Source organism: Carassius gibelio, chromosome B3 (genome assembly GCF_023724105.1).
Source record: "Carassius gibelio isolate Cgi1373 ecotype wild population from Czech Republic chromosome B3, carGib1.2-hapl.c, whole genome shotgun sequence".
In the NCBI taxonomy this organism is placed as follows: domain Eukaryota; kingdom Metazoa; phylum Chordata; class Actinopteri; order Cypriniformes; family Cyprinidae; genus Carassius; species Carassius gibelio.
Window position 1 is genome coordinate 11,175,896 of NC_068398.1, and position 13,889 is coordinate 11,189,784.

The 13,889-nt window shown below is 41.4% G+C and overlaps 2 protein-coding genes across 5 annotated transcripts in view; one reads left to right on the plus strand and one right to left on the minus strand.

The window, feature by feature from the left end:
- On the plus strand, positions 1 to 4,368 carry zmp:0000001048 (retinol dehydrogenase 8). Of its 4 annotated transcripts, none has more exons than XM_052550215.1 (7): positions 1 to 110; positions 592 to 725; positions 1,376 to 1,537; positions 2,120 to 2,299; positions 2,390 to 2,483; positions 3,163 to 3,346; positions 3,437 to 4,368. In XM_052550215.1, exons 2-7 carry the CDS (start codon positions 629 to 631, stop codon positions 3,644 to 3,646), a joined length of 927 nt encoding a protein of 308 aa, XP_052406175.1. In that variant the 5' UTR covers positions 1 to 110; positions 592 to 628; the 3' UTR covers positions 3,647 to 4,368. The 4 variants fall into 4 exon arrangements, with proteins under 4 accessions (XP_052406175.1, XP_052406178.1, XP_052406177.1 ...); XM_052550216.1 differs by having other exon boundaries at positions 72 to 97; XM_052550218.1 differs by having other exon boundaries at positions 60 to 725; positions 1,265 to 1,537.
- Positions 4,369 to 6,640: 2,272 nt separating this feature from the next.
- Positions 6,641 to 13,889, minus strand: part of notch3 (notch receptor 3) — a 31,206-nt gene continuing 23,957 nt past the window's right edge. The window contains exons 23-33 of the mRNA XM_052550214.1: positions 13,736 to 13,848; positions 13,099 to 13,631; positions 12,690 to 13,016; positions 12,307 to 12,455; positions 11,988 to 12,213; positions 11,790 to 11,880; positions 11,525 to 11,693; positions 11,080 to 11,384; positions 10,833 to 10,980; positions 10,646 to 10,743; positions 6,641 to 10,561 (exon numbers count right to left, since the gene is read on the minus strand). Of these exons, the coding sequence (XP_052406174.1) occupies positions 9,071 to 10,561; positions 10,646 to 10,743; positions 10,833 to 10,980; positions 11,080 to 11,384; positions 11,525 to 11,693; positions 11,790 to 11,880; positions 11,988 to 12,213; positions 12,307 to 12,455; positions 12,690 to 13,016; positions 13,099 to 13,631; positions 13,736 to 13,848 (3,650 nt within the window). The 3' untranslated portion in view covers positions 6,641 to 9,070. The remainder of the gene's footprint in view (positions 10,562 to 10,645; positions 10,744 to 10,832; positions 10,981 to 11,079; positions 11,385 to 11,524; positions 11,694 to 11,789; positions 11,881 to 11,987; positions 12,214 to 12,306; positions 12,456 to 12,689; positions 13,017 to 13,098; positions 13,632 to 13,735; positions 13,849 to 13,889) is intronic.

Sequence of the window (13,889 nt, forward strand, 5' to 3'; positions counted from 1 at the left end):
TCTCTGAACGCAGCTCTGCACGTGACTTGTTTTCACAGTGCCGCTCTCGCGCAGAACTCGTGCTTTCCGACTGAAAGGAGTTTATGGTTTGCAAGAGGTCTGTCAAACAGGTTGTGTGCTTTTGTATCTTATGTTTTGTTTTCACGCAGTGCAACTGTCGTCACTGTCATTTTTAACGCTTATTAAAACGTGACGACCTTTATAAAACATAAAACTTGTCGTCATGCGGTTTTAGATTTGAAATGTATCAAATCTCTACAGATCAGTTCAAACAAACTCATGAGGCGCGCTCCCGTGATGAGAAAATCTGATTAAGATTTAATCAGAAACCTTTCTAAATTCTAATTTATGTTCCCTTTAAATGTTCAACTAGCACGAAAAATGGGAAACTTTAATTCAGGGCTCTTGTTACAGTGTGCTTACTGATTTCTGTATTTTTAAGAGCTTGTAAATGTACGTTGCACTGCTGTTATGTGTTGCAATATATTTACATAAGTATGGCTATATGTGTAACTGAGATATAACGCACCAAAAGATGATGATCATCAGCTATGGCAAATATAGTGCTACTAAAGTTTAATGCTCTGTAAGTGATTTCAGATTAGAAATTAATCCTTGAACGAAAGATATGGGGACACGAAAGGTTTTGGTGACAGGATGCTCCTCTGGAATTGGTTTGGCGTTGGCTGTCCGTCTCGCAAAAGATAAATTAAGGCGCTTCAAAGGTAAGAAGACTGCATATGAATGTAAAACGCCTCTTAGAATTTTATAAATATGCATGTGTATATAACAACATTTTAAAGGAACAGTTCTAATACTGTTCCTTCAGTGATAAATAACTAGCAAAGGAACAAAGAAGTAAAACAACTTAATATTGTAGTAACTACTTAATTTAATTTTGACATTAACATTTAACCATTTACAGAATCAGTGCATAATAATATGTTTATAATTAGTGCATTTTATTTTATTTTTATCATTTTTAAAAAAAATAACAGACTATGTACAATTTCAAAGAAACTGATATTAAATTGCAGTTTTCTTTGCAACTTACTCCTATGGTCAATTTTCTGCTTTTCCTCTGAACTTAACACTGTATCATACTGGAACATTTTGAGTCATTAGCCCAAAAAAAAAAAAAACCTTTTTGCGTTTAAGTGAGTGGTATTACTTAGGCTACTAAGTGGTTAAGTGAAGTTTGTTGTTAGTTAATCATATGTTAATGCTGTATTACTCATTTGCTCCTGTATGGTTATTCATTAAGGATGGAGCAATATTCTTACAGAAAGTACATTAGATAATGAACAGGTAAGTGTAATATGAGGTACTAATATTTTTAAGTTTTAAGTCTTACTATTGATTGTGCCTGAGTTAGTTGTGGCCACTATGAGGGACCTGGATAAGAGAGAAGCTCTGGAGAGAGCAGCTGGAAAATCCCTCAACAGATCGCTGGAGATCCGACAGCTGGATGCCACCTGTGAGGACTCCATCAGAGACTGTGTCAACAGCTTACCAGATCGACAAGTGGATGTGTTGGGTATCTATGTTTCTGAGCAATGCAGCTTCATAGCACTATAACCAAAATTTGAATGAGTCTTTTGACTTGACTAAAAGCTTTTCAATAGTAATAGTACATTTTTGTGACACACAGCAGCCACAACAGCACTTATGTTTTATTTGTATTTTTTCCTTTTTATTCTAAACATTCCCAAACGCATTAACTGAATTATGAAATATTTAGCATCTCACCTTTATGTTGATCTATATGGGGGGTGGTCAAAGTAACCTAATAATGTAATCTATTAACTGTGCATAAATAAACCTGTCAGTTTACTTAATAGATATGGGTGTCATGCCATAACATTTTTAATAGGACTGAGTTCATATTTAATGTGAATAAAAACATTGCGTTAGACTTCTAATCATAACACTTTCATTGTACAGAAGGAGAGCAGAGAACTTGTTCTTGTTCGTGCACTTTCAAAAATATCCATTAAAATCACTGAAGTAGTTTACACTGTAATATGAATATCTTACAGATTCGTACACACATTTGCCCTTTGTTTCTGACGAGATAATTCATACTGTTTGATTTAGACTCTTCTGCACTGTTTTGTAGTGAATAATGCCGGTGTGGGTATGATTGGTCCTTTGGAGTGTCAGAATGTAAGTGCTATGCAGGAACTCTTCAACACTAACTTCTTTGGGCTGGTGAGACTGGTAAAGGAACTGCTTCCTGACATGAAGCGGCGTCAGAGTGGACACATCATAGTGATGGGCAGCGTCCTGGGAATCCAGGGTAATACCACATAACTCGTTTATTATAAACCCTATACATTCACAACTGAAAGAATCATATATATATATATTTAGAGGACTTTTTTTTCAGGACTACTTTTCAATGATGTCTATGCTGCCTCTAAATTTGCTGTAGAGGGGTTTTGTGAGAGTTTTGCCGTGCAAGCTATGAAGTTCAATGTCAAGTGAGTACACAATAAACCAGATTTAGCAAACTGATAAAAAGGGTTAGGTTGAGGTAAATTCACTTTTGATCAGCTGGTCCCAAAGTGATTTTTAGTGAATGTTCCATTCTAGTGTGCAGGTAATATAACATTAATCAAATAAAAGGCCACTTAAGTGAATATAAAATACTTAAAGAAAAAACACTTTCTTAGCTGTATCTTAACACATTTAAGTACACTTTTAAAATGTGCACTTTGTAATAATGTCAAATTAAAAGTATTAAGTCTTTTGTCATGCTTTAAAGAATTAAATTAATTGTTGTGTTGACTAACAGACTAAAGCACATATATAGTACTTCATTAAAATTTTAATTGTAGTGTATTGTTTGAAATTACATGTAAAGTTTATATTACATTCAATTAAGTGTCCGAAAACATTACATTCAGTTCACACTTAAGCATATTATTTTTATAATAAAAACTCAATTTACAAGTATGCTATAGTGTACTTTTTTTAACAAGGGTAAACATGCAACAACCACAAAGTTGCTAAATAACGTTGTCTTTTTTGAAACTGTATACAGTATTTTTTTTAAGTGCATTATATTATGTTAATGATCCATAAACCATGGATCATTTATGATCCATAAATGATCCAATTCATGCATTTTAAGTATGGCTTCTATACATATCTCACAAGGATGACGTTAGTGGAGCCAGGCCCAGTTGTAACTGAGTTTGAGAAGAAAGTGTATGAAGAGGCAGAGAAGATGGATCTCTCAGAGACTGACGAGGAGACCGCTCGCATCTTCCGTCAGATCTACCTGAAATATTCACATGAAGTTTTTTACTCAGTCGGCCAGACACCTAAGGAAGTGGCAGAGGTTAGTGAGTGGATGGACTGTTCTTTTATTTGTTAAGGCTCCATGTTTAACAGAGAAATGTCTCTTTTTTTATAATTTTTTTTCTTACAGAAAACTCTCCAGCTAATTGTGTCCAAAAACCCTCCATTTCGTCATCAGACCAATCGTTTGTACAGGCCACTGACTGCCATGAAGCATGCTGACCCTACAGGGCATCTACCCTTAGATGCATTCTATAAAATGATCTTCCAGCATGACCATATGTTCAATGCTAGTCTGAGTATACTACGCATACTTCACAGGAGAATGGGTGCTGCCTAAAAAGCTCTCCATTGATTCTGATGAGGAAAAACTTTCCAAAAGCATTTCAGAGACAGTTTTATGCCCCAAAAATGGGTCAGTGCTCAATGCAAATAATAAAATGCAACAAAAACCGATAGCATAGCAAGAGGTTTACTATTAGGACGGGTTGCAATTTGATGTCTAATGTAAAGTCTGGATCCTGAAGCAGTGTTCTATCTTTAACCTCAAGACAACTGTAATAATCATGAATACATGAAGTACATAATGTTTAGATGCAAACTGCAGTGTAACAGCTCTAGTGTCCTTTTCATGTTGTAATGTTTTTTTTTTACCAGTCAAGGAGCTGTATTTAGAATTCAGAAACCCTTCTTATTAGCGGGGGACATTAAGTGAACGGCAGCCATCAACTTATATGCTCGTGCTTGCCCTAGTGCACATGTACAAGAGACTTAAGGCGATTCAGTGCCCAATATACTCATGAAGTTCTTTTTTAGTTCTTTGCTTAGAAGTCAAATAATGTTGGAAATAAATTGGCTACCAAACATAGATGTTGTTCATGCTACTAAGAGCATGGTTTAGATTAATATGTAAATGTGGGCTGATAATATAGTTTATGCAAACAGCAGCTCCCACAATCATGCTACTGCAGCTGCCGGGATTTGCTTGTTCTGTCTCACAGGTTTTACTCTCAAAATAAACAACAAAATGGCAGAGGTGAGAAAGCAGAAGCTAAGAAAGTATCTGATCATTGCGATGTAAATATGTTTGCACGAGTTCTGCAGCTCACCGGCATCACGACAACAGATAAGGTAATTGAAATGAAACCATGATAGTTTTATTCTGAATGTATTTGAGATGAGGACCATAGCTATATGCTATGTGAGACTATTTTGAATTAACCCTTTTTTTGCAAGACCCATTCATCTTTTAGGCAGGATATTTTAAACATTTGAAATATAAGCATTCGTTTATTGTGTTATGGAAGTGGAGTGTGTGTAAATGTCACGCTGACTTTCCAAAAATGTCCTCAATGTAAAAATAATTCTTCCAAAGATTTGGAATTTAATTGCTTCTCATAGGAATAGCAATTTTTAACATTTACATAGGTTAGTCGATGATTTTAGTGCAAAAATCCCTGGCAAAATACTATTTTACCAAAATCATGTAGTTTAATTTGCCGTCCCAATCCACAGCTATTGAAAATACCGTTTTAATTTTTTCTTTTACCACTGCCGAACACCATACAGCATTTAACTAATTTGCATGCTAAGGGGGACATGTTTTAAAAAATGCTGATAAGTAGGCTATTTATAAGAACAATATTTCATCACTGCTCCATAACAGAAAGTGGGAGAAATGATTGGATGTAATGAAATTGGAGATTAGTTTATGCACTGTGAAAAACAATCGCCAACCAAATCCATGAGTTGCCATGTAAATACAGACATGCACATGAGAGACAATTACTGTCCGAATAGGGCTGTTGACAACCTAAGAAGTCAGGGAAGGTCTAAGTTTGCCACGTTTCATCACAAGCTGTTTGTTTTGATCTCTCTCCTGCACTTCTGCGTTTGTCACTTCTGAGGCAAGGGGAAAGCCGGTGTCCTGACATTTTATCCTACCCCGTCAGATTTTCCTACCCGCGTTTACTGCGCACGCGCACATCAATATCGCGTCCTTTGTCTCATGCTAAACAACGATATTTAATGTATCTGCCTTACTGTAAGGGTAGGTTTAGGGTTGGAGTAGGTGTAGACTTTAATAAAAACGCAATCTAATTGGTAGAAAATAATATGTATTGGTTTCCTGTAGCTGTATCCCTTCTAGCTACAACCGCGAATATAACACATAATTACTGTATTTGCAGTACTGTAAGGGTATGATTAGGGTTGTGGTAGGTGTAGACGTTAATAAACCATAACTTTACAGTAGAATTTTTCGTTGTGGAATTGTACTACCCACTGTTTTAATGGGAGGTAGGAAAATCTGACAGCGTAGGACAACTCGACAGAACACCGGGCATCATACATCATCCGCCTGGAGCTGCTGTACAACAGTGAGCACATGCTAGATTAAAGTGATTATTATCTTTTTAATATGGTTCTTTTTCTTATAAAAACGCATCGATTCGTTACAGGATAACTTTGTTCAGCCCCCGGAGCCATGTGAGACACTTGTTTTTGATTGGACACTTTTTCTTTTGGACTGATGCATGCAACACCCACTGAGTGCCATTAAACAGCTTGAAAGATCAAAGATAGTTTTTAATATAACCCCGAAAGTCATAGATACCTAGGATCATTTTCATTTTTGGGTGAACTACCCTTTAACGGCCTAATTGAACTACAGGCTTGCAATTTCCCATATGTGCTCCTCTTCTCATGAGAAAGAACACATGCAAAAACAAACAACTCGGTGGGGCAGGTCTTTGTGGCAGCTGCCCCTGCCATGCAAAGATTTTTCCCTCACTGCTCATGCCTACAAGTCAGATAAACTTCATATGCAGAAGCTGCAATATCACTGAATAGCGATAGAGGGCGTGTCAATATTAGAGTTTGTGCTTTTAAATTCTCCTGTAGGCTCTGCTACAGGAATGAGACATGGGTAGCTTCAGCCTGGAACAATGGGGCTGTCGAAAACAGGTGTCCAAAAGGTGAATCAGTACAACAGAAACTACCCTTAACCCAGCCCGAATCCTACTCCCCCACACCCTGACAGACAGCTTTGTCGACCAATCACAAAGACCTTTCTCCACACCCATACTGTAGCTCCAGCCTGCAGTTATCCCTACTTGTCACGAATGGCTGTTGGTGTTTAATCATTAACATTGAGTATCTAGTGAGTTTATTTTAATTATGAGAATCTTTAGATGCTTTGGTTTGATATTTGACAGTGTTTATAGGCTAAGTGCTGGAGTTTCCCAGTTGATCTGATCTAAAACAAAATACTGGACAGATCCAGAATGTATGGAAATATAAAAGAGGTGAGACAAAAAAAAGAATGAGACATTAGTGAAATGTAGTTTCTACCGCTTTATTAGAAGTAACATATTTTACAACTTTGTCTGTAGAAAGAAACTGTGAAAAACTGTTTATATACAATGATTTTAAACTACTTTTAAACAAGTATAGGAAATTAATAGACAAAAGAAAATATCTATGGCTGTTCTAGTTATGCAAGACCAATACACAGTCACATCCTCACCTTAATAATGCTAATAAAAAAGTACATTTACTTTTTGTTCTTTTTAGTACATATTCATTCTTAGAAACATAAGACCTCATAAACAAGTAGACCTAAACAAGGTGAAACATATTTACAGAAAGGTACTGGAATTTCAAAAATATATGGAGAACTGTATCACGAGAAATGAAAAAGTTATGAATGAAAGAAAGACTTATGTTGGGTTAGCGAAGCTTAGTAGTACTTATGTAGGAAAACAAAGAGGTCCAGAATGGGCTCCAAAACCTTGAAATGTGGTCCATGGAGATTTGACAGTTTCATAGCTGCACATTCAGTATAGATGAGCACAAATACTATTTAAAATAATAATGTATGGCTGAAAGCAATGTTTATGTGCCATAATTCAGTGAAATGGGTGTTTCCCTCTTGGTGATAGCAAGAAAACAGCTGTCAGTGTCATTAAATGCAGGTCTTACAGTTGGGAAAATTGACAAGGGATGAACATACGGACATGTTACAGAAAGCCAGGGGCATCACTACATGGTAGCGTTTCCCATCTCACGCCTTCTGACCAGACACGACAGATGTCATCGTCTAGGATGATGGGGTGGGAACTGCTAAAGATGCAGACAACACTGCATGCTATATAACACCTCCCTGAGGAGTAACAGAGCAATAGCAGACCATTAGAACCCCATTAGCCACATACCCAACACACAACACATATGCTTGCTATCCAAACCAAAAGGACATGGAATATGATTAGACCACATGGAAATGCTGGACCTGAGGGATCAAATTACATTAAACTAAATCAACCACACTGCCTCGGCTCCATAAAGCCCCAGAGGAAGACTTTGTAGTGGTCAGGTGTCAGCTGCAGCTGTTCAGTATTGAAATGAAGTGCTTGTGAGGGTTCAGGAACACGGTGAGATCAGGTCCGCAGCGGTCAGCGTCTCCACGAGCACTGGTGGGTGGGTTCTGCTCAGGAATGTTAGCGGAAAGGAAGTTGGCTGTCACTGAAGAAGTGACGCAAAGCAGCAGCCTTATAACACAGCTTAATACATCAATGTTCCACAGGTAACTGTGGTTCCAAAAATGTGGTTATAAAAAGACAAACAGAAAACAAATTTACACAAGGCAAGACTATAAGGCAGTGACTGGCTGGGATTTTGAGAGGGAATGGGTAGAGCGTTGGCCAGCTCAGGCCTATGTAAGTCGGTGAGGTCACTTAAGAAACTATGTTCAGTAAAATCATTTCCACTGATACGCCAAAACTGAAAACATTCTAAACACTGGCCTGTTTTAGAGAGGCGCTTTTATGCACTGTTGTTATAAATGCTGAACTGTGATTTCAGGGTTTTCTTACCATCTCTCTCTCTCTCTCTCTCTCTCTCTCAAGCTTTTCCCCTTGAAGTGCTTCACGGATGCCCCTCTACATTCATACAAATACTTTTACAAAACATATAAAATCATTTTAAATCAGAATATTTCACTTGTATTGGTCTCTATATACCTCTGTTTTCATGTGCCAGTCTGTTTCTGAAAGCTAGACTAAATAAATATCACTAAAATTTGTAAAAGTTCTAATCTCATTATGTGTGTGTGTGTGTGTCACTTAAAAGCCTGGTGTATAAGTTCTGACTGTGTCAATTGCTGCTGATGAAACTGGGGCGGAACAGGCAAACTAAGAAATCATGAGTAGCTCCTCTTGTAACAGTAGTAACATTGAACCTGAGGAGACCTCATGAGTCCCATGTAATATATTGGGAGTAGTAAGGCAGTCGTTATGGGGGTCACTAAACACAACAGAGACAGAAAGAGGGTGAAAACCTCCCCAAGGCAGTTTGGAAAAAAACATAAGACAATAAATAAAAAGAAAGGAATTTCCTTCAACATTTCACTTTTCACTCAATCTATTTTTTTTTTAAGTTTGTTAGTTTCAGGAGTGTCCCCAAGTCTTTGAAATGAAAGACGTGGTATTCTTCATATACTTTTTTTATAATTAAAAAACAAGTCCATCTGTGACAGAACGTCTTACTTCATTAAATTGTCTTTTCTTTTTAAGACAACACAAATTTCCCTTTAACTTTCTTTCTGCGGATACCAGCAGCTGGTCTTCTTGATGCAAAACAGTCAATCCTAATCCAATTAAAATCTTGGAAATGGGCTGACGGGTAAGTAAAAAACAAGCTCTAGAGTGATGCTTGTCAACCCTACTCTCTCAGAGTCACATTCATTTAAGGGAGGCTGAGCTGCTCAAGCAAACACCTGCATCTTCCCATTGGACTCCTGGACATGCGAAATCTGGGTCTGAGCAGGAGCCGTGACGGCTGGGCTGGGGGTGGAGTCAGACCAATCGGACACACAGTGAGGGGAGGGACTGGACCAGGGCTCTGGAGACTCTGGAGAAGGGGTCAAGTAAGGATGTTCACTGGGCACATGCAGGTAATGCTTGGGTGTCGCATCCATGGCAGAGCTGTAGCTGTGCTGGGAGGGCGGTGTGGGGTAATCCTCCGGGCCTGCGGTGCTTACGCTCGCCTGTGCCGGGAGTGCCTGAGATGGGATAGCCTGTGCTTGCGAAGCCTGAGGGGCTGCCGAGGCCTGCGGTGGCTGAGTCTGTGGCTGCTGTGGCTGGTAGAAAGCTGGAGGAGGCTGTGCCTGTTGTGGGGTCGGGGGAGTGGAGGAGCTCATGCGGGTGTGGTTTGGGTTGGTAAGGGCGTGGCTGTGAAGTTGCTGTGGCTGCTGCTCTGCAATGGACGGCAGTTTGACCGGGCTAATAGAGGGTGTGTTGGAGACGGGTGTCGGCTGCAGGATGGGCTGCTGGGCATTACGAAACACCTGCTGCTGGTGCATGAGCATGCTGCTTTGCTGCAGCGTTGGTGTCTGAGGCATCATGCTTGCTTGGCTACTTGCTGGATGCATAATGCTGACCATGGACTGACAGCTCTGAGAAGATGGAGGCATGCGGTTGTGCCAGTCAAATGGCACGCTTACTGGACTTACCATGCCCATGTTGAGGCTCATCTGGCCGGCGTTCAGCACACAGTTGTGAGGGCCTTGGTTGATGCCGCCTCCTTGCATGGCCACACGCCCCTGCATGGAGAGCCCACCATCACTCAGGTCGCTCAGCTGAGCTAGGGAGACTGCAAAAGGACTGGTGCCATCCAAGATGCTGCTGTGCACCATTGGAGTGGATGGGACAGACATGGAAGAGTGGAAAAGGCCTGGGGAGGGCATGGCGGCCGGTGAGGTCGGATTGGTGATGTAGCCGGCATTGCTGGCACCTCCGCGTGGCGAATCCAGCGAGTCGACGGGGGAGAGCGTGACAGAGCTCTCCAGCAAAGCACTCTGCATGTCTAGCGACAGCCGTTTGTTGCGTCCTTTGGCTGAATCTTTCAGGCTTGTAGCGTGCTGCCCACCTATGCCTTTAACCCCTGGGCGACGGTTCTTCTTACCCTGTGGGGTGCTTTTTAGCCCTTGGAGGAAGTTGCTGGGAGGACACATGAGTGGTGAGAGGGTGTGGCTACCAGACAGGTGGTGACCTGCCCCAGGATGGCCCGGCGGACTTCTCACAGTGTTATATTCATCCAGTAGCTGTACTATGTCATGGTGCATGCGCTCCTGGGCAATATCTCGAGGAAGCCTGTCCATGTGATCCGTTATCTCCCTGTTGGCAAAGTGAGCCAACAACACCTTTACAGCCCCACAGCTACCTTCCCTGGCAGCCAAGAATAGTGGAGTTTCCTCCTAAAGATAGTAGATAGATGTAAAAATGAACACCATGGCTGAAGATAAATCCTTTAAAACCCTCAAAAGAATATAAGTGCATACCTTAAGGTCCTGCATATCTTTATTGGCACCATTCTTCAACAAGGCAACTGTAGCTTCAACATTGTTGACTGCTGCTGCCCAGTGCAGAGCTGACTTTCCTGTCAAGAGAGAATGGAACCATCAGAAACAATGCAACCTCACTTAATGAACAGGAAACTGTATCCTTTTTCTTTTCTGTTGCATTTACCGATTTCATCAACAGCATTGACATCTGCATGACAGGTGATCAACTCTTCCACCATGCCTTCTACTGCCAGACGGGCTGCAAGGATCAGAGCAGTGGAGCCATCATACATGCGTGCATCCAGGTCTGTGGCACGATTCCTGATCAGAATCTGCAGAAAAGCAAGATTATGTTATACATCGGAACTGACACTGTTTCAATAGTCCATATCTACTTATAAACACATATATTTGGTTGTAGGTGACTTTACCTGGAAAACCCCCTGTGCATCAGCTGCTACAGCTGCATGCAGAGGTGTGCGGCCTGTGTTATCCTGTGCATTTGCATCAGCCCCAGCATCCAGGAGTCGTTTAGCTGCATCAGCTCGGGCATAGCGTGCAGCCAGGTGCAGAGCAGTCTCTCCAGTGCGGTCGGTCTGAGCTGCAAGCGATGCTCCTTGGTAAATGAGGTCGGATATGATGTTGGCGGAACATTCTTCTGAATCATCATCTTCGGTCACCTCTAGCTCCAGCCCACCTCCACAGAAGGATGCCAGCATCAGGGGTGTGAAGCCATCTATATGAAATAAAATGTTGTAAATGTTTTGAATACATTTGCTATTATTGTACCTGAAATTTATCTATGCAAGGCCACTGATCAGTTGGGACAACTGGACCTAACCAAGGAGTACGAGTAAACTGCAAAACATATCGTACCAGGGCCTCGGACATTGACGTCCATGCAATCGCTGTCAAATTCTCCCTGTGGAGGTGTGAGAGCCATTGAAGGTGGCATACGGATATCTGCCGCTGCCAAGTGGTGCTGTGTCCACTGTCTGCTGTCAACTGCATCCTCACCATCAGACAGAATACTGGGCTCTTCCACCTGTATATAAATAAAGCCAACATTATTAAGATACAGAACTGTTTCATTGATGCATACGCATATACATCGTAAGAGAAAGTATAAATGGTCTGTCACCTTAAGTCGTTTTGCCTCTGGACAGTCTGTGTCTATCCACTGGTCACTGTGATCTGCCAAAAGAGACTCTTCCACTGTCTTTGGCATGTGTCTAAAAAAGAGTCATGAATGCTAATTAGTTCCTTTGAAAGGGATATTCAAATGAATTATACTGGCAATAGGTATATTAAAAGCATCAATAATGCATGAAGGACTCACTTCATGCCCAGGGAATCTTGGCCCACAGGTTCTCTGCGGTTCTTGTTACTGCTTGTTTCCTTCTTGAGGAAGAAGCCCTCAGGGAACCAGAGTGTGCTGTGTTCACGTTTGCGGCGGGCAATCAACATGCCCACCATCAAGATAACCAACAAGAGGAGAGAAGCTACTCCTACTAGCAGTAGCTTGCCCCATTCGGGAATAACTTCAATCGGTTTCTTATATTCACCTGAAAGAGAATTGGAAATGATTAGTATGATAATAAATTACAGCTGGACCAAAGTAAGAAAGCAATTAAGTTTGTGTAAGTATGGATACTTACTGCGCACTTCTTTCAGGGGGTATGGGAAATTCAACATCTCCCTAGCAGACAAAGCACCTAGGTATTCTGCAGCACTGCTAGCATTCCGGAAACAGTCATTTGAACCTTGGGAGCAGAGCCTGTTGTCTATTTCCAAGTATACAATAGACCTGCAGAAGAACCAAAGAGTATTTAAGGCACATTCACGTTAGTGAAATTTTGGGGGCAAAGGTTTGTTATTCTCGATATTGCAGTGATGGATGAAGCGCCATTCACTGAGAGGTTGCTTCCAAACTAAGCTGCATTATTTTGGCCAACACTCCAAGTTCAATAAACTCGAATCTGAGTCGAAATGCACATAATTTTGCTCTACAAATGTGATTATTTCAGCAACCCCAACTCACCCAATAACCTCTTGCTGAGGTTGAAGCTCCCGTTTACTGCGTTTACCATGTCCTTTATAGGGTTTGATCATGTATTCCCCATTCTGATCAAGGCGAAAACGCAATGTGGTGTGCAGTATTGCACTAAGTTTTTGCAGGAAAGCAGTTTTTGTCCTTAGCAGCTCCTCGGGAGGCAGCAGAACTACAATAACCAGCAGGTCTTCCGCAAGGTCTTCTGGAATCTTCTTTGCACAATCCAGTCCATCCCAGCCACACTCTTCAGTATTGCAGCCTTGATCGCAGAGCCCATCTGCGTAATGGTCTGTACAGTATGTCTCATAGATGGGGCTGAGGGAAGAGAGAGTGTATTAGTGAGAGACCATCATAAACAGTCCTATGGAGCACAATTGAAGCTTAGTTCAAGACCTACTTGCAGACTTTCTCTTTGTTCTTGCAGTCAAAGTTATCATAAAGGCACTCAGCATTGTTGCAGAACTCATCACATTGACTATTGTTGAAGAGCCGCAAGCAGCGAGGGTCTGAGCAGAGTGCCCAGGGGTTCATAGCCAGAGAGCAGTCACCTCCATCCCAGCGGCAGGCGAACGAATTGCACTCTTTATCACACACACCGTCATTGGCCTTGCCATGACATTCAGCAATAGGGCAAGGATGAGGAAGTGGCAGCAGCCTGGTTTCCTGTTCCTGTTCACATCGTATGCCTTTCCAGCCACTGATGCACTGGCAGTGGAAAAATGGGAAGCTGGTTTCCTCTGTACACAAGCCTCCATTGCGGCAAGGTTTGGAGGAGCAGCCCTCATTGCTGCGGTGTTGACACAGCGGCCCGCCAAAACCCTGAATACAGGTGCAACGTGCACCTCTTGAGGTGGGAATACAGCTGCCACCATTGTAGCAAGGCAGCTCTTTGCAGTTCATGCTCCTCTCACAGTTAGCGCCTGCATACCCCTGAGAAAGAGACAAGGAGGCGTCAACTAGTTGCTTTTGAAGTTTAACAGTACAGTAAAGATGGAAACAAGAAGACCATAATGATATAAGGCCTGGATACTCACAAGCTGACAGGTGCAAGTGTATCCCAAAGGTGAGCTGCTGGACACGGAGCATACTCCTCCATTCTTACAAGGCTGAGACTCGCACACACTGAATCTATTCTGACACCCTCGTCCTGAAGACACGATGAAGTGAGAATTTAGACACATTACAATG